The 19,808-nt window shown below is 36.4% G+C and overlaps 1 protein-coding gene across 2 annotated transcripts in view; it reads left to right on the plus strand.

Moving 5' to 3' along the window:
- Nucleotides 1-19,808, plus strand: part of LOC111874417 (otoferlin) — a 222,554-nt gene that overhangs the window by 150,893 nt on the left and 51,853 nt on the right. For both annotated transcript variants that reach the window (XM_023869914.2, XM_033755444.1), the window contains exons 8-10: nt 2,468-2,552; nt 15,028-15,184; nt 17,450-17,636. In XM_023869914.2, the coding sequence (XP_023725682.1) occupies nt 2,468-2,552; nt 15,028-15,184; nt 17,450-17,636 (429 nt within the window). The remainder of the gene's footprint in view (nt 1-2,467; nt 2,553-15,027; nt 15,185-17,449; nt 17,637-19,808) is intronic.

A 19,808-nucleotide genomic window follows, 5' to 3' on the forward strand; every position in this document is an offset into this window, starting at 1 on the left:
ACCTCGTCCAAAAAAGGCGCGAATGAGCAAATCCAGAATGAAAACCATGCTCATCGTTTTCTTCGACGCCCAGGGGGTGGTCCACTACGAATTTGTACCTGAGGGGCAAACAGTGAATGGAGCTTTTTACCTGGAAGTGCTAAGAAGGATGAAGAGAAGGGTCAATCGGGTGAGGCCAGCCATCGCCGGAAATTGGAAATTGCATCACGACAATGCACCCAGTCACACCTGCTCCAAGGTGACCGACTACCTGACAAAAAACGGCATTGTGACGGTACCCCAACCCCCCTACAGTCCCGACTTGGCACCAGCAGACTTTTTCCTGTTCCTGAAAGTGAAATCCTTCCTCAAAGGGCACCATCATGGGACCCTGAGTGCCGTCAAAGAGGCTTGCACGCGGACCCTTAAGGACCTTCCGGAATCCGCCTACCAGGGAGCTTTAGTGTCGTGGCAACGCCGTTGGCAAAAGTGTATCGATGCACAAGGGATGTATTTTGAAGAATTTTGAGGCACTGTAGCAATATCTGAAATAAATCTATTTTCCCGAAACTTTTCCCGATACTTTTTATACGGACCTTGTATGTTCAATCTGTGTGAATTCTGATTACATATGTGAAATTATCATGTATTACATCTCAAAATGTCTGTAAAGAACAAGAATTTTAAGGTTGTTCCTTTTTACGCTAGTTTCGTGACACCTGAGAAAAAGTATACAAAATTTAAAGAAGTCAGATTTTACTGCATTGGTAATCATAGAAAAATATATTGGAATGTCTTGGGTAGCAGTAAAAGGGTTAAAGATAAGAGGAACACCCATACCAAAGAAAAGTACAAATAAATGGAAATGGACAGTGCACTTGCAAAAAAGAATTGCAAAATAATTACAGTAGAAGCAGATATTTCAAAATAATAATGAACTTGCTATTTTGTAATATGCTAGTACTTTGTGAATAAATATTTCATCCTAAATGGAATGCCTGCTAGTATCTGTTTCAGGTCTGTGTGGTCCCTTGCTTGAATCAATATTCTTTTCCATCCATAGTACCCTATTTTCTTATGACACAGTTCTTATAGTTTCATCTATCATAATTCTATTTCTAGTCCTTTGAGAGTGCTGAAAACACAATAGGGCAATATCAGATTACAACATTATACATTTTTATTTGGTTATTAATTCTTGTGTCAGTATGTCTATATGACACAGTCCAACCTCAGTGCTCTGTTTATGAACAAAATTTTCTATTGGTAAGCCTTATAGTTCACACCCTCCACAAATGGTTACTTAATTAAAATGATAATTTGACTGTATGAGGTATTTAGTCAACAAGTAGTCTTAAATATACGAGTATTTTCTACGTGTATTTTTTACATTTTTGCAAAGCTTACTGTTCTTTGTATTTTTTTTTAATCATCCAATCCACTGGCCTTACAAATAACATCCAGAGTTTCCAAACCATTTAGAATGAACTATAACAGATCACTGGATGTTTGAAGACTAAGTGGCTTTTTTGGGGATATAACTAAGGATTTTAGGGTAAATAATTCAGATTCCAGCAAATTATTTTAAATAAGGACCTTCTTTTAGATGTCCTTACAAAAGTTTCATGTGCCAAACTAATTATTCGGGTGATAGCTATGATGATATGTACAATGAGTGATGTAAGACTGAGGCTCTTTTACTGTAGCCTAAATGTGCATCTTGTATCAGCCTCTAATGGGCATAATGATAGATGGGTATGGAGCAATGGTGGAATGATTGGTGGGAGAAAATTGTAGTACTTTATGAGAAACCTACCCAAGTACCATTTTGTTCACTACAAGTCTCACGTGGACTGAATGGATATTACCCTAGGCTTCTACTGTAGAAAGCTGGCAACATAGCCACCTGATCTGAAGCATACCCAGCAGAGACTATTAAAAAACAACATCTGGATTAACCCCTTACAATACAGTGAGAACTACTCATTCCGCCTGCTTTAATACTTAAAATTTCTGCATTTTAACTTCAAAGTTCTTTTACACATTTTATGTGATTTTTAGAATAAACCACAGATATCTGCCTAAACAGCATTAATAGACTGGTCTTTGTAATGGAGATACATAGTATTTTATATGAGGTAGGAACTTAGTTTTAATTATTATTTATATGAACATCAGGCTTCAAAGGATTTAGATAAATAAATTTCTGGAGCATAACTTAATTTAATTAATTCTGTTTTACAATTAAATTGTTTCCAATAGTACCACAATAAGAATTTCAGCATTGTGATCACAAAGGAAAACGAGAATTTGTAAAAATTGTTATAAAAACTTCCTCATTAAACCACACTATATGTTGTTTTTCTTACTCTTCTCTCTCAGGAATATATGCACTTCTCCATTATTTTACTTTGTTTCTGTGTTTCTGCTCGATGTTATTTATGTATGTTGCTCTTATTTCTGTAAGATTTCTTTCCAACCATCACAGGTTCTACAATCAAGAAACTTTCTCAGATCAAACAAAATGTTGGGCAGCTTTAAATTAGATGTGGCAACAGTTTGGGCCCAGCCAGGTACAGTGAAAGTATAGTCCCTACACTCACTGTCCTCCGGATCAAAATGTGTGGTGCATACTGCATCTTGCAGCAGCAGAGTTATCTTGTTGATGCATCAATCACTGACAGCAGCATTTACTATTGTTTGTGTTCCCCACAAATTGTTCATATCTTCTCTGCAATAGTGCCAATACTTTTATCTGAAAATTCTGATTTTTTTTTTGTTTATTGTAAAATTTAAGTAAATGAGAATAATTTTGACAAATAGAAATGAGGCTCACAATAAAAACCAGTGGAAGAATAAATTGTGGAAATGTACCTTATTATTCAGTTCAGAAGTTTACCATCCTATCAACTTTCTGAAAGTTAAAAATCAGGATATAAAAACGATAACTTTGCAACTTATTTGTATGGGTCTGAATTTTTTTTTTCTTCTGTGAGACAACCATAAATTTTAATTGCTTGAAACAGGAAAATGTTTGGGCCTAAGATGAAGCACTTGTAAAGGGCAGTTTAGGATATTGTCACGTGATATAGTGACTATAGACAGGGTTTGGATTGTTAATTTGATTTATTGGCAACTTATACAGCTCATTACTACCTTCACAAATTACTGTCGTAGACAGACTAGTGTTCTCAGTCTGTTGCAGTCTTCACTATTTGTTTCTGCATAATGGACTTCAATGCTCTATATTTAAGCATCTCACTGAATTACACACTCCAAATATCATTGTAACTACAGAACACATAAAGTCTTCTCTGTCTTCACTAGTCATTTCTTGGAAATGGCTTCTAAAAGTGGAGATTCTTCAGCTTTTGTGATGACTGCACCAACTAAGTCTTCCTGTCACAGACTCCCTTATAACTCTTTCAGTGCTTCAGCTGTATAACTCCCAAACTAGCAGCCATTTCAAACCAACCTTGTAGTCTTCTCCTCACAGACTGACTTTCAATTAACTAAACTCTAACCTTGTCCCTTGCTCATAATATCTCACCACAGACCACATAGAAAACATGGCTCTTCTATTGTTGCTCTAGTAATCTCCATGGAAAGATGTTTGTTTGTGAATGTGTTATCCAGTAACAGATGCGTATGTTTGCTTATTAACCTTTAAGTGCCGAAGTGCCCAGTTTGTGCCAGTCATGAGTAAGGTCGTCGTGGCCAAAGTACCCAGTTGTGGCCAGTCAGGCATTTAAACTCCGCTAGTGGAAGCGCGCGCACACGCCGCTAGTAGAAGCGCATGCACAGTCCTGAATATTTATTTTTAAATGTAGTAATTACCAGACCGACTTAAGTAAAACCCTAATAGAGGAATTAAAATAATACCTTACTGAACAACAGCAAATAAAAATATACGTATGAGTTATGCCAAAACTTATCCACAATCCAGTAATTTTGTTGCAGATTCTGCAGATAGGTATGTTAAAAATATAGTGTAAAATTCGATGTACATACCTTTTTTGTTGTTACCTTCTTGATGTATATATAGGTTCAAATGAAACTACAGTATTCGATTTCACTACGAACGCACACAAAAGAGATCACGCTCTGTATCTCAGCCACGATGCAGCTGTCTGTTCATTCAAATAGAAGGGGCAATAAGCTTTTGCAGCCCTAACGGAACATCTTAGCACTGAAGAGGGGACCCCTATAGCTTTCTCTTGAATAGCCATTCTTTCATTCTTCTGACCTTCAGTCAAGTATTCGAAAATCCGAAGGGTGTAAGCAGCGCTAGCAGAAGACCAAATGATTTTATTGCTTCCATCTGTTTTATGACACCAGAGACTGCTAAAATTTGTCAAGTGTTACAAACAGAAATGAAGTTATAATGCAGAACAACTCTGTGAAGAACTGGGAAACCATTTTTGCAGTACGCATCAAAATTAAAACACAAAAAATTGAAAATAGAGTACAACACTTTGTATTAAAAATTTCAAATCTTCCTTTATAATATGCGACACTATGTTCTTTTCTGAAATAAACAAAGTTATTTCCATCCATTTATCATAAAAATTGAGCTAGATAGAGCATTTTTAAACACAACGCTTAAAATTGATTAAGCGCCTAACAGGAACGGACATTTAAACGCAGCGTAGCAACGGGCATTTAAACGCGCACCAGCAGCGGACATTTAAATAAACTCCGGCCAGCTCAAGCTTACCACTATTTCGAAGTCCGGCGTTTAAAGGTTAATAGTCTATTGCCTAGCAGCGAATATTGTTTTGTTTTCTGTTTTGAGGTAGTTACCCAGCAATGACTCTATACGTTACAATATTAGTTCATGAGGAACATTGTGTTTAATACCAGTACCTAATACTGTTAGGATATTAAAATCTAAGAGGCTCTAACATACTGGAACTATATCTAAGATGGGATAGACAAGATACCCATGTAGAATTTTAGTGGGGAAACCTTTTGGGAAATAGTCACTTGGAAGTCCAGAAAAGAGATGTGATGATAACTTACTGGTGGATCTTAGGGAAGTACATGGTGAAGATGAGAGAAGAATGTCACTGACATATGTATTTGTACTTGACTTGTTCTATATCCAATGGTGTCAACCTGTACTTGGATTTATGGAACATAAATAAATTCAAATTCATAACAGAAGTATATCTAGTGGAGGGCTTTGGTATTAGCAGTGTTGAACACTTTTGTTTTCTATTATCAGCTTCATATTTTAATCTCAGTTACTTTAAACATGTGTGCCTCCCAGAACAGTAGAGTGCTGCTGTCACTGGTGGTGAACTCCAGGGTACTTTGCTACAACTGCTTCATGTGCCACTTTTCAATAACAGCATTGAGTGCTATGTTATGTGGTGTTGTACATGCGCACACACGTACATGTGTCATAGAGAGCTGGCAGTGTGTGTCATGCCTGCCATAGTCATTAACAACACTTTAGCTAGTTTTTTAACCCTTGTAAATCACTACACAACTGGTGCTGTAGAAAAAATGAATGGCATCCTAACCTGTTGAGGAGGTTGTATAGTAAAACCTAGAGGTGCTATGATATTTCTTCATTCTGCAAGAAAGCTAAATAATAACAATAATGACAAAAACAACAATATTTTCTCTATTCAATCCTGTATTCATTTACATGCTTACTCAATAGTTCAGAGTTTAATTAAAAATTAAGCATGAGCAATGAAAGAAAGAGGCAACTTGTATCATTCAAACAGTAATAAGAGTTTAATTAGTGAAAACATTCCAACCATTAGGCAGCAAGAAAAAAATATATAAAATATACATAATTAATTTTGCATGTGTGTGTATATATATATATATATATATATATATATATATACACATGCATACATACCTACATCCTGAATACAATTAATATTTTAATAATTAAGAAAGTAACATTATGAAATATGACTATGAGAAAGAGTTTTGGTTTCAATTGTGTCGGTGTGTCTATAAACATAATTATCAGTTGAAGCTCATTTAGCAGAAGGACAATTTAGAGAAGACATTGACTATAGAAAAGTCTCTAATACATAAAGCAGGAATTCAAAGGCAAACAGTTTCCAAAAGAGAGGAGCAGAATTTAGATACAAGATAAATTTAAATAAGAAACATTACACCAGGGTGATACTTTCTCTTACATAATGTGTGTGTAAGTGCTGTAAAGCATGAGCATAACTATAGGACATGAGGAAAGGGAAAATTAAAACAAAGGCTGCAAATTTCTGATTGGTGTGTTCCACTTCATTGGCGTCAGTAGACATAATGGAATTCCAGACAACAGAGGCATACTCAAGCTTGACTCTAGGAAGAATAAAATATAATATATAGGCATTTGAGGGATGAGAAGGAGAAAGCAACATTCTGAACTACACACAGTATTTTAATATATTAATAAAATATAGTAGTGGACATGAATATAGAAATAAATTTCAGAATCCAGCAAGGACCTCAGGTCCATAATTATGGATTACAGAAGGTTGACAACAGCAACATCTGTTTTCATTATCTAGGACTAAAATAATTTAATTTTTTAACTCTATCTGAGAGAGCTATTCCATGATCAAATTATACTGAAGTGAATTTGATCACAGTGTTTTAAAGAAGTTATGCGGGGTGAGTGTTCATGGTTTAAATCACTGTCTGAGCTAGATAATAAGGGAACTTATGTAAATTGTAGTTGTCTGCAAAGTCAACTTAGTGAAGTGCTAAAATCTTTAAAGAGTGTAATGTTTTTATTACAAAGAGAACATGGATTAAGTTATAGTGAGAACAATAGAGAAACATGTGAAGACCCACATTGTGACATGCACAACCGCGAAAGAAATGTACGACACCTTGAAGCAAATTTATCAGCGAGACACCTCTCAACAGAAGTGCCTTCTGCTACAAGACTTCAACTACAACTTCCTGTATGGAGACCTAGAGGAGGAAAACTACATGGAGATACCAGAAGGATAAAAGAACACTGGCAAGATATGTCTCCTGAAAAAGGCATTATATGGCCTAAGACAAGCACCATCGCAATGGAACAAGAAGTTGACAACCTTTCTAAAAGAAGAAGGTCTAAACCAAGTAAAATCTGACCAATGCATTTTAAGAATGATGCCAATAGTTTGTTCATGGCCATTCATGTGGATGATGGGATAATAGTGGGAGAGGATGAAAGACAAATAGAAGAAATTCTTCTGAAACTGGAAAATCAATTCCAGACAACAAATCCAAAAGTTTATTTAGGAATACGAATTGAGAGGCAATCAGATGGGATACATATCTCTCAAACCAACTATGGAAGCCAAATATTGGAAAAATACAACATTCAAGAAAGTCGAGAAATGAAAACACCCATGGTCACGACCCCACCAACAAACGACGAAGGAGAAAATGACATAAGATTTCCTTACAGAGAAGCTGTACGAAGCCTGCTATATATGACTTCTAAAACTAGACCCAATATGGCATTCGCTGTAAATTTGGAAAGTCAAACCTTGGAAAATCCTGACAAAATAGCTGTTCAGAATGTGACAAAAAAAACCCTAGGTATGTGAAAGGTACACGAGATTCAGGAATAAAGTATACCTCATCTGACTCCGAAACTGTGAAACTGGAAGCATTTAGTGATGCTGATTATGCAGGGGATGTAAAGGATAGGAAGAGTGTAACGGGATATGTAATTATGATGCCAGTGGGCCCAACATCATGGTGCTCTAGGAAACAGAGTATTGTTGCATTATCAACCACTGAGGCCGAATATATTGCAGCAGCTGAGTGCTGTAAATAATTGAAATATCTAACACGTTAATAGAGGAGGTGACAAGAAAAAGGGTGGTAGCTGAACTGTGTGTCAACAATCAGAGTGCAATCAAGCTAATAGAATCTGGACAAGTAATGCGTAGGAATAAGCACATAGATGTTAGGTATCACTAAATAAGTGAACAATTGAAAGAGAAACTGTTCTCAATCAAATATTGTAACACCAAAACTCAGGTGGCAGACAATTTAACAAAACCACTATCACCAGAGAAATTTACCAAGTTTGGAGATACACTCAACTCTCGATTATCCGGGGTAATGGTGGGGATGGAAATCACAATTAATCGAAAACCCGGTTAAGACAAATTTTATTCAAAGTAGTACTGTAATACTGTACCTTCATAATACTATAGGCCTACCTGTATTTAAATTTATTCAACCTCATTTTTATGTCATCTCATGGCCTATATAATACTTTTTTTATGTTACACTGAAGTATGAATTAGTTATTTCAATCACAGTCTTCAACAACATCCAACACTTTTTACGAATATTCATACTTAACACTTAAAAAAAAAATTAATATTGCCGTTTACTTTTTCGCAGTATTTTTCTTTTTCTGTTCAATATTTATCACAAATGCTTGCTTTTACACCCTGACATTTTGCTAACGCACTTGAAGATCGATACAAAGAAACTAACTGCGGCGGTGTATCTGTCCTTCAAACTTTTCACAAATCCTTGCATTCTTTCACCCCTACCCTAGAACATTGTGTTAGCATAATGGGACCAAAAAATGCAGAGCTCGGTTCACACTAGTGCGAAAATAGTGTTACAACTCACCATGTGAAACAGAAGTGAATAAATATTAAACAACATATAAGCCTCAAAAAAGCCCCGGTTAAGCCGCAAACCGGTTTAACCGCCCCTGGATAATCGAGAGTTGAGTGTATTATACTTAAGAAGAAATAAATCTGATTATGATAAGACTGAGAAAATTTTAATTACATGTACTAATTTTGTAATCTGAAGACCAAACTTACTAAGTGTTATTCAATTTAACTTTGTAAAACAGCTAATAATGTTGACAACATTTTGAAATTAAGGAGGAAAATGAGAAATGTGTTTGTAGCATTTTGAAAGTAAGGAGGAATGGTGAGAATCTAGTAATGTAAAAATGTTCAAGATGGTAATAGTGATCTATATTCATTTGTTTTTGTTTTTATTATAATAAAAAGTTCTTCTCATCCAATATGGCTGTTAAGTGATATGTAAGCATGACACAAGGAAAATCAACACAAAAATCTCAGTATCATTAATAGATGTTATGATAATTGATAAGCTATACTGTAAAAACTTAATGGAAGTGTTAGATTTGGGGTATTCAGATCATTTTGCACAGATATTACGTATAAAGGTAAATAAGCCTAAAAAAGATGGAAAACAAATTACAGCAAGACAGGTTTCATGTAGGAATATAGAAGAATTCAACCATCTACTTGAGATGGAATCCTGGGAAGATGTTCTTCTGTATGATGAAGTAAATACTCCTTACAATACTTTTTTGAACAGATTTTTGTACTATTTTGAAAGAGCTTTTCCTTTAAAGACAGTTTATAAGAAAAACTGTAGTGAGATTAAATGGATTACCCAGGGGATAAAGGTTTCAAGTCAGAAAATGAGACTTTTAAACACTTTAAAGAAAAGTACAAAATTTTTCAAATGATGTTTCAGAATACATTAATAGATATCAGAAAACCTATAAAAGGGTTATAACAGAAGCTAAAAGAAAATGTAAGGTTTATGTTAAGTTCACATGACAAAACAAAGGCAATTTGGCAGATAATAAATAAAGAACCTGGAAATTCTCGGCAGGTCGACTATATAACTAGTTTAAAGAATGCAAATGAGGAAACTTCAAATCCACAAAAAATGGCAGACATGTTGAATTCCTTTTTTTATTGAAAGTGTTGAAGATCTTTTAGCGAATAATGTAAACCATTCTCCAGTACAAACCTCACAACAGAGGATACAATATCAAATGAACACAATGTTTTGGCTCCCTATTACCGAAATTGAAATAGAGAGGGTAATAAAAAGTTTAAGAGGTAACCATCTGCAGGCTTTGATGAAATTCCAGAATATTTAGCCAAGAGATGTTCACATTACACAAAGAAACCTTTAGTACATATTTTCAATGCCTCTTTAAAATCGGGTTCTTTCCGGATAAGATGCAAATAGCTAAAGTAAGACCACTGTATAAAAAGCGGGAAAGACAGGAAGTTTGTAATTACAGGCCAATATCAGTTTTGCCAGTTTTCTCCAAAATACTAGAAAAATTGGTGTATAACAGGTTGATAGCCTTTGTAACAAAATATACAAAATGGATTGCAAAATGGATTTAGGAATAACAAATCAACAGAAGACCTTCATTGAGAGTATACAGGAGGCGATGGATAGACGGTTACATGTTATAGGAATATTTTTTGACTTGACAAAGGCATATGATGCGATAGACCACAATGTATTACCAGATAAATTAAATTACTATGGGATCAGAGGGGCTACTAATTTATGGTTTAAATCTTATTTATCTCACCGAGTACAATTTGTTGAAATAAATCACCCAAATAAAAATATCATCCAAAATACATATATATCACCCTTGAGAGAAACAATACATGGAATACCACAAGGGTCAATTCTGGGACCACTACTGTTTCTTCCGTATATAAATGATCTCCCACTAAATGTACAAGGTGCAGAAATGGTATCGTTTGCAGGCGATATTAATGTACTGGTTACTGATAAAGATGTAGCTCAACAGAAAATAAATAAGATCATGAAACAGCTTGAAACATGGTTTCAGGTAAATAACCTTTTAATAAATATTAAGAAAACAGCTGCTATGTCATTCCACCTTAGTAAAAATAGGTTTGTAGTTAGACTGCAGAAACTCTATAATAACTTGGAAATTTCTCACTCATCGGAACTGAGATTTTTAGGTATAGATATTATAGAAAACCTTAAATGGCATACCCACATCCAGTCATTATGTTCAAAACTTAGTAAAACATCCTATATAATTAAATCACTAAGAGGAGTTTTGAGTCCAAATATGTTAAGAAGAATTTGTTTTGGAAAGTTTCAGTCGTTATTGAGATATGAAATAATATTTTTGGGGGGTGAAGGTGATAGTATAAAGGTATTTAAAATGCAGAAAAGGGTGTTGCAAATAATTAGTGGATTTGGTAAACAAGAAATATGCAGGCAAATTTTTAATGATTTTGGCATCCTCACGGTCACATCTTTGTATATCTTAGAGGTGTTATGTTACATAAAAAACACAAAGCAGATTTGATCCAAAATATACATATTCATAGTTATAATACAAGAATAAACAAGGATTTTCATGTTCAATTCTGCAGAACTACATTATTTTAAAAAAAGTGCAGTAAATATGAGGATAGAATTGTATAGTAAGGTGCCAAACAAAAGAAAAACTCGGTAGGTTTTTCAGCTTTTAAAGAAGATTTAAAATCATTTTTATTGGAACATTCTTTTTATATGATAAACGAATTTGTTAGTTTTCATAAAAAAAGTGTATGGTGCAAGTACAAATGTTACTATGTAGCAAAACGGATAAAATCAAATACAATACAATACAAACATAGTGTGGCAAAATTGATGTAAGAAATATATTTGTCAGCAGCTAGAATAAACCAGGACCACATCTGGGTGAAAAGTAAGTGTATAATGTTATTGCTAATAACAATGAAGGAATTAACACCAGAAAACTTGTAAGATTTGAGGCTTTCACGGCAGTGACTATGAAGAAAGCAGTCTTCTGGGATTTGGCACCATGTATATGTGGTGTTAACCGACGTTTCAGAGGAACGTATCGCCTCCATCTTCAGGGTAAAAGAAAAAATATAAGAAATCTGCAAGCAAAGAGACCGTGAGAACGGTTAAATGCAGTCTGCTTTCACCGGTTCTCACGGTCTCTTCGCTTGCAGATTTCTTATATTTTTTCTTCTACCCTGAAGATGGAGGGGATACGTTCCTCCGAAACGTCGGCTAACACCACATATACACGGTGCCAAATCCCAGAAGACTACTTTCTTCACCAGAAAATTTATTTGTGTTTCTATGGGAACCTATCATTTTTATTGTTAGAACCATAAAAAATAATATTGAAATGGTGAAAGCAATTTGTTCTTCCAAAAGTTTGTACCCACCTACCAGACTACTTGGTGTAATGTACCAGAAGACCAAAATATGAATTTTTACCCTATGAAAACTAGAAATCTCATAAGATGAAGTTTGGTCGGTAAGTTTTATAACATACCCCCAGTAGCAAACTTAACGGAAACCCATTCATTATTTCTAGGGATATCACATGCAAACAGATTTCATGCACTTTCTGAACAAAGTGCATAACAAGATTGTTGATTGTATTTTATAATTGAATTTTAAATCTTGCTTTTGCACAGTTGTAGCATTAAAGTACAAGCTGTGTTCGACACACTGTAAGCAAGCCCAGTAACCACTGATATTTCATCATGCATATACCACCTGTAGAGGTTGCTGTACAATCTCCTTGCAGACTAATCACTTTGAATTACTGTAGTGTTGTGCCTAGTTGTCTCCTTTTCGCATTTTTCACAGTAGTCCCCATCTTTGGCAAGTATAACTTTCCTGATTGAGTATCCCTGAAGGTGTTGGAAAACCACTAGTGAGCATATTAATTATTAAAATTATTTAGTGTAAATAATTTAAATATGTCCTTGTGATAAATATTTAATCTAATTTCTGCTACAGTAAAACTCTTATCATTACCATTAAGAGTGCTGTCTAGAATAAATCTGTTAAATCTTTAAGAAGTCTATGACAGAATATTTATATAAAATAAGAAAAATTATGGTTTTATGTGCTTCTTTGTTCTGCTGATTAAGAGATTCCATGATTATTAGAACATTCACTCAATTATTTGTAATTCTCTGTACTAAAAATACTTAAATGATGGTCTTCTGAGTTAGTTGACATATAATGCACAGTGTTATTTTGTGTGTCCTATCCACTTATGTGTTGCACTGGCTGCTCCACTCTGCTTGCAGTAATTTGATTGTTATGCTTCTGCTCTAGTGTTTGTACTGTTTGGCTTTGTGAATCTGGATTCAACAGGGCTGAAAAGTCACTGTGGCATCTAAGGCATTCACTGTGGTACCTAGTACGTTCTACAGAATTGTTCTTAACTTTTGTTCACAATCTTATGTGAAAATTTTAAAAATTTTCAATATGTAGTTCCAGTTTCATCAATAAGATTACACCATCAACCAGTGACGATTTTTGAAGCCTGTGTGGGAACATCCCAGTTCCCACACCTGTCTTGAAATCATGTCAACAGTCAGATGAAAACTGCTGAACATTGTGATTGACTAAGTCAGTGATCTGACATAAGCCACAGCCAAATCACAATTATATATCATTACAGAATTGTACACTAGGAAATACAATTACCAAAATGGAGTCCTTTGTCATAATCATTATCTAGCTATCATGATTTATATAAAAAAGTCAATCCCAGCTCAGAGGGCCTCTAGGCTGTTCAGGAAATGTTTATAAAGTTATCTATGTGGTCCATGAAGTACATCTATAATAAGACAGTCACCTTATAAGCATTTCAAGACTGAGAATACAAAAAATCATTATCAGAATGATCCAAGTGTATACACCTGCAAACAGTTGTGGGAACATCCCACATTATCACGCATTTCTGCAACGCTCGCTCTTCACATCACTTTTCACCATCACGCGCGCTAACCAATCAGATTGCTTCAAACGATCGCATTTATACTACGCTCGGCGATAGCCCGCGTCTACACCATTACGCGCGCTAGCCAATCAATTCTTGCTCCTCACTTTCGAGTTTGGCTCCGCCCCACCGACCAGCGTATAAAAAGGAGCGACCCCAGAGTCGAGTTATNGTAGCCACTGCCTCATGGCTCCTACAACCGCGCTCGACTAGCCTTTCACCACCGGCAGCAACCTCCGCCATTTGCCGCGCCGCGATCAAGCAACCTCCAGCCACGGCCTAGCCTTTCCACTAGCCTTTCACCGCAGCAAGCCTTTCTCCTTACCGGCGCGCGCCGCGCTACCTCACCGGTCAATCATCTCAGCAACCACGGTCCTTTTCAGGGCCAACAAATTGTTCCGAAGAAGTGGGTTGTCATAGGAGTAATGACAAAGACTACACAACATAAGAAAACCCCACACAGTAAACTACCAGAAGCAATAGCTCAAAAGGATTGAAGGTTTAGTTTATTCACATGTTCATAAAGCTCTCCTTTTTGTTTATCACTGAAGCTTTTACAAGACAGTTTCTCTGTTTATGTAATAAACACATGAAAATAAATACATTTTCCTTGCTCCCTTTATGGTGAAGAACCCCATTAACAACATTTTAGCAGTGACTGGGAATCTAACTTTTCTAAAGGAATTACAATTTTGTGAGTTCAGTGCTGATTTGTAATGGACAGATTGAACTGTCATTTATGTGGAGTATATACATAGCACATAATAAACACAAAATTATTTTAAATAGAATTTGTAATTGGAATGAACATTCCATTGCAATTTAAGTATATAAAATTTAAAGTATGTAGATTATGTTATTATCTAACAAAATATGAGGTAAAAAGAAGAGTTAAATAGGGTAAAACTATTCCTGTAACAGGCCATGGAGGCCCATAGGACTGTGTGATGTTGAGGCTATCACATTTTGTAGACAATCGGCTTACAGATGAGTTCTTTCAACCTTATGTGCTAGCTGCCCTTTACCCCCAGGAAGATTCCCAGTACTAATTTCTGTTAGAGCCTGAGTCAACTCCAGGGCCATGGTGCAGCTGGAAGGATTAGGTCAACTGAAAAATCCAATGACATCATCAGGAATCAAAACCACAACCTTCTGGCTTGTGGAACAGTGTGTCATCCATATATGCTATTGCATGACCCAACAAAATATAAAATGTATAAAAATCTGAAAAGTCCCCAATTCTGACCAAAACCAATTGAATTCAGAGGACAAAGACTGTAGTGTAAAACTGTAAGTGATAATTATAGCCTACACCAGACAGTTACATGTGCAGTAGTAGAATATATGAATTATATATGACATAATATTACTTCAGTGTTACATAATTTGTAATTGAAAATATAAAGAAGGATCATATATCAGTTTATTCCATATTGATATATATTTCATTACAGATCATCAATTCTATCACAAATGGGCTCTCCTGACAGACCCTGATGATATTGCGGGAGGACCAAAGGGCTACCTGAAATGTGACATCAGTGTAATTGGGAAAGGTGACTCAGTCAAAGTTCCACCTAAAAGTGAGAAGGATGAGGATGATATTGAAGCGTAAGTATTCCTGAAAACTTGTTTCTGTATAGTTGTTTGGTGAAATCAGGCATAAATGTTTAAAACTAAGACATTACAAATATTTGTGTGCAGTCTTTCCTGGTAGAAGGTGTAATAAAATTTTAGTCCTGTCCATGCCATGCACTAATTACCACTATCTCTATCTGGCACTCTCAAATTTATGCAAGTTGCTGGATGAAATATCTCTAAGTTTTCTTGCCTCCCAAAATTTTCCTTTGTAATCATATGCCAGCTCTTTCTTCTGTTCTTGATGTCTTCCTGTACCTGAGTAAACTAACTTCTTCTGGGTCATCCCATTTGTCTCTGTTGTATATATCTGAATTCTGCTGCCTTGGCCAAATAATTGTAGTTCTTTCTCTTCGAACTGTATTCGCACATATTTAAACATGACTTCTCTAAAAAACAGTTTCTATTTCCAATTTTCCGACTTTACTTTTAAGAAAAAAAATTTCATACCCATTGTTTGAATTATTATTCTCTTTTTTTTTTAGGTGGTCATGTTTTGGCATTATATGGTTGTATAGGTATAAATATACTTGACAGATCGCTGTATGCTGTTTCATAATGAATTAAATGCAACATTTAAAATAATAGTTTTCTAGTCAAATTTTATTTCATTCAGAATATCAATAAAAGAAATTTCTCCCATAATCTGTCAACAGTAAAAGATTAAACACCAAAACTGTACTTGAATCCCCAAAGCAATGGATATAAAGAGTTATTCAAATTGGCTGGTGAGAGAGTGTCAGAATATAGTGAATTGAAGAGGTGTAAAACTTACTTGCAGTCTGTTCTGAATTGAGTTTAGAGTCGGCGTTTCTCAAGTTCTTTTTTGCAGCATACTAAAATATTTTTCAGTACATCACGACAGATCAAATTGTGTATAACTTGTACTGTAAATTGGTGTGGTATGTATATGCATATGCTTATATGAAGTATGTACACATTAAGAGTTTTGGGGATAGAGCACTGCAGAGACCAATGAAGGACAACTGATGTTTCTGTGGAACTTACTGCTCCTTCTTCAAGACCGAAGAGTAAGCCAAGCAAGCAACCAGCATGTGAGAGTCTCATATCCAATGTATAAAAATATTACTCTTCGTATTTTCTTCTGCTTTTTACTTATGTGATTTTTTGTAATAGGCATATAGTTCTTAGGAAAATGCAACATCAACATTTGAAGAATGAGTAATAAGTGACTCAGATGTAGGAAAATAATATTTGAAGATAAAGTAAACTAGCTATCTGGAGAGACATTGTTTGTGAAATAGAAAGAAATATGGTCAATACTGAGGCAGCAATATTTAACAATGAAACAACAGCATAAGCCAATGCTATGACAAAATGGGGCTGAACAAGATCACGCTGTTATTATTACAACTTATGGAATGTTGTTAAATATGTAGAAATATTGTCACATATTAGAGATTAGACATGGTGTTGGTTAGTAATTGGATTTATTGAACACTTAAAACTTATAACTACAAGTAATTATTAAAGTTTTCAATAATTCACGCACTCTACTCCTCACTACAGCATAGCAGGTAACAGCTGTGCAGTTCCTGATTGTGTCCTGTGACTGTCTCGTAATTAACAAATTCAATTGTTAGGTTTCAACTAACTCAGTGGCACCAATAACCATTACTGATTACTCACTGGATCTCACTGGCCATCCCTGACTCACATTGGCTGTCAACTAAGGTAAAGCTATTCCTGTAACAGGCCGTGTAGGCCCATTGGGTTGTGAGACATCGATGCTCCACATTTTCTCTAGACAATCATCTCACAGATGGCGGTAAGGTTGTCAGCCTTACATGCCAGCCGCCCNGTTGGAAGGAGTAGGTAAGTTGAAAAATTCAATCATCTCATAGGGAATCGAACCCGCCACCTTCTGGCTTGTAGCATACTGTGTGCAGGCTGTCCACTACTAATGCTGTAAATGCCAATGGCAACTTGCTATGCAGCTTCAGGTCATACCAATTCAAACACTTCCCTTATTGTTGTGTGTTAATTTGTTTTCATAGGAACTTGTTTACCCAGTCGTTACCAAGCAACAGACAACTTTTCTGGCATCATAATTTTGGCTTACATCCATTATGGCATAATATATTTGAATTCAAAATACTGTTTCACACTTAGACTTATGTTACAGCAGACTGGTTGAGAAACAGGGCTGTGAACTATTGTTATTTGTTTATTTAACCTTGTTTTCCAGTTGTCCTGAAATATTATACTATATTTCAGGAACCTGTTGTTACCAGATGGAGTGCCAGTGGAGCGGCAGCGAGCTCGTTTCATTGTAAGAGTGTATCGAGCTGATGGGTTGCCAAAAATGAACTCTTCCATTGTTGCAAATGTGAAGAAAGCCTTTACTGGTGAGGTGAAGGACCTGGTGAATCCATATGTGCAAGTCTCCTTTGCTGGTCTTACTGTAAGCACAACTTAAATCTTATTGCAAGCAGTCAGTAAAAGAAGTCATCCATTTCACAGCATTTTTCTACTTCCAAGGCTGAGAATGGAAAGATTATTATTTCCTTTTTGTTATTTGTTTTTACTGCAACAGAGTTATCTTTTATGCATTATTTTGTGCAGCATGTAAGAAGTAAATGTATATCCATTCATACTACTTGACAGATTTTGATTAAATCTGGTATTGATGACGTACATTAAAACTTGTCAGATAAATTTAATTTTGATTTGTATTGGTCTAGTGTAACTCTTTCTTACACATAAAGATCATTTCAAACTTAATTATGTTTTTTTCAAAAAGAAGTTTCCTTTCTTTACAGAAATTGGAATATAACACACAATATATCTTATTAAGACTAATAAGTTGTTTTGAAGTAGGATTTGCTATTGCAAAATTGAAAAGGTATAATTTGCCAGGTAGTGGTCAGATTCTAGATGAATGGATTCAAGAAGGAGGTGCAATATTACATTCTGGAATCCATAAGCTAATTAGTTCTGTTTGGAATAAGGAAGACTTGCCTGATCAATGGAAGGAGTCTATTGTGACATGTTTCGCAACGGAGGACCCCTACCTCGCCAGCGGCACGTGACGGTAACGTAGCGCTCTCGTAATAGGCGAGTAATCACCCCGCCACTCTCCCCGCGGTGACGTGCCAAGCGGAGCCGAAGTTAGCCGAGCGGAGCCGAAGTTAGCCGAGTCCCCGCAACCTGGTAGCTATGCAACACGAGTCAACAGCGGTGACGTCACCAAGGGATATCGCGGTTGCTAGGCTATACGTCACGTCACAGTAGTGACGTGGCGGGCGACCCTAGCAACAGCGAACGGAATAAAAGCCGGCTGAGCAGCAAGCGAGAGTCAGTGTGTTATCAACAGTTCTCAAGGTAGCAGCCTGCGAGGGTGCGATAACTAAGAAGTCAGCGAGCGGAAGACTTATCGTGTGCTTTCGAGACTTAGTGAGTGCTGTAGTACAGTTATACCTGGAGTGTGTAATTCAGGGAGATTTGTATAGCTCCCGCGTTATTAGTACGTGAAGACTTGGTTGTAGGGTTTGTAAAGTGTGGAAACCCGCAACTGTGTTATAATTAATTGTAGCCGATATTTGTAGATTGTTCAATAAACCAATTAACGATCTCTACGGCGTATTCAGTAACGAAACACGTCACACTGGTGTCAGAAGTGTTACGAACTTAAGCACGCCACAAACAGATTGTTGTGCATCAAGTACTTTACTGCTACAAAATGGAGATGCAGCGAATAATCGAAATGCTGGCGAAGGCAGATGCCGACCGAGTGCGGATGGAAAACAGAATGGACGCCAACATGAGATCCTACCAAGAGATGGAGGAAAGTAGGAAGAAAGACAGAGAATATTTCCTGGCCAAATTAGACGCCGATAGGAAAACTGACAAAGAGGAAATGCTGGCAAGAATGGACGACAACATGAAATCCTACCAAGAAGAGACGGAAGCCAAATGGAAAACCGGCCATAAGGAGTTGCTGGCCATTATCGAGGCCAACCGAGAGGAGAGGAGAGTCGGCCAAGAAAACTGCGAGAGAAAATCGAAACCGACAAAGAAGAAATGAAAGCAGAAATGCGAGCTATGCGGTCAGAGTTGAATGAGACAATCCAACATAGAATTGAAAACATTTTTTGCGATTTTTGAACACGACAAACAGACTCTCCAGTCAGAAATAACTGAGCAGATTGAAGTGTCCCTCTGCGCGCGGACAGATAAACTCCTGGAAAACCTGACGAAGAACTACAACGAAACCTGCGCAGCAATTGACGAAACCAAACGCGAGCTCCAGGCCCGGTTGGACATAGTGCAAATGAAGGCCGAGCGGGGAAATACACCCACGGTCGTCGCCAGCACAGCTCAGCCACCGACATTCAACGGTAATTCAACGTGGAGCGTATTCCGGCGACAATTCGAGACCGTGGCAGAACACAACCAATGGACGGATAAGGAAAGATCGACATACTTAATTACTGCCCTGAAGGGTCGGTCGGCGGAAATACTACCCGGCATTCCGACAAATACCACTTACGAGGAAACTCTTCAGGCTCTAGAGGACCGTTTCGGGGACCAACACTTTGCAGTTGCTTACCACTGCCAACTAAGAACGAGGACG

This window comes from Cryptotermes secundus, unplaced genomic scaffold, assembly GCF_002891405.2.
Source record: "Cryptotermes secundus unplaced genomic scaffold, Csec_1.0 scaffold251, whole genome shotgun sequence".
Lineage (NCBI taxonomy): Eukaryota > Metazoa > Arthropoda > Insecta > Blattodea > Kalotermitidae > Cryptotermes > Cryptotermes secundus.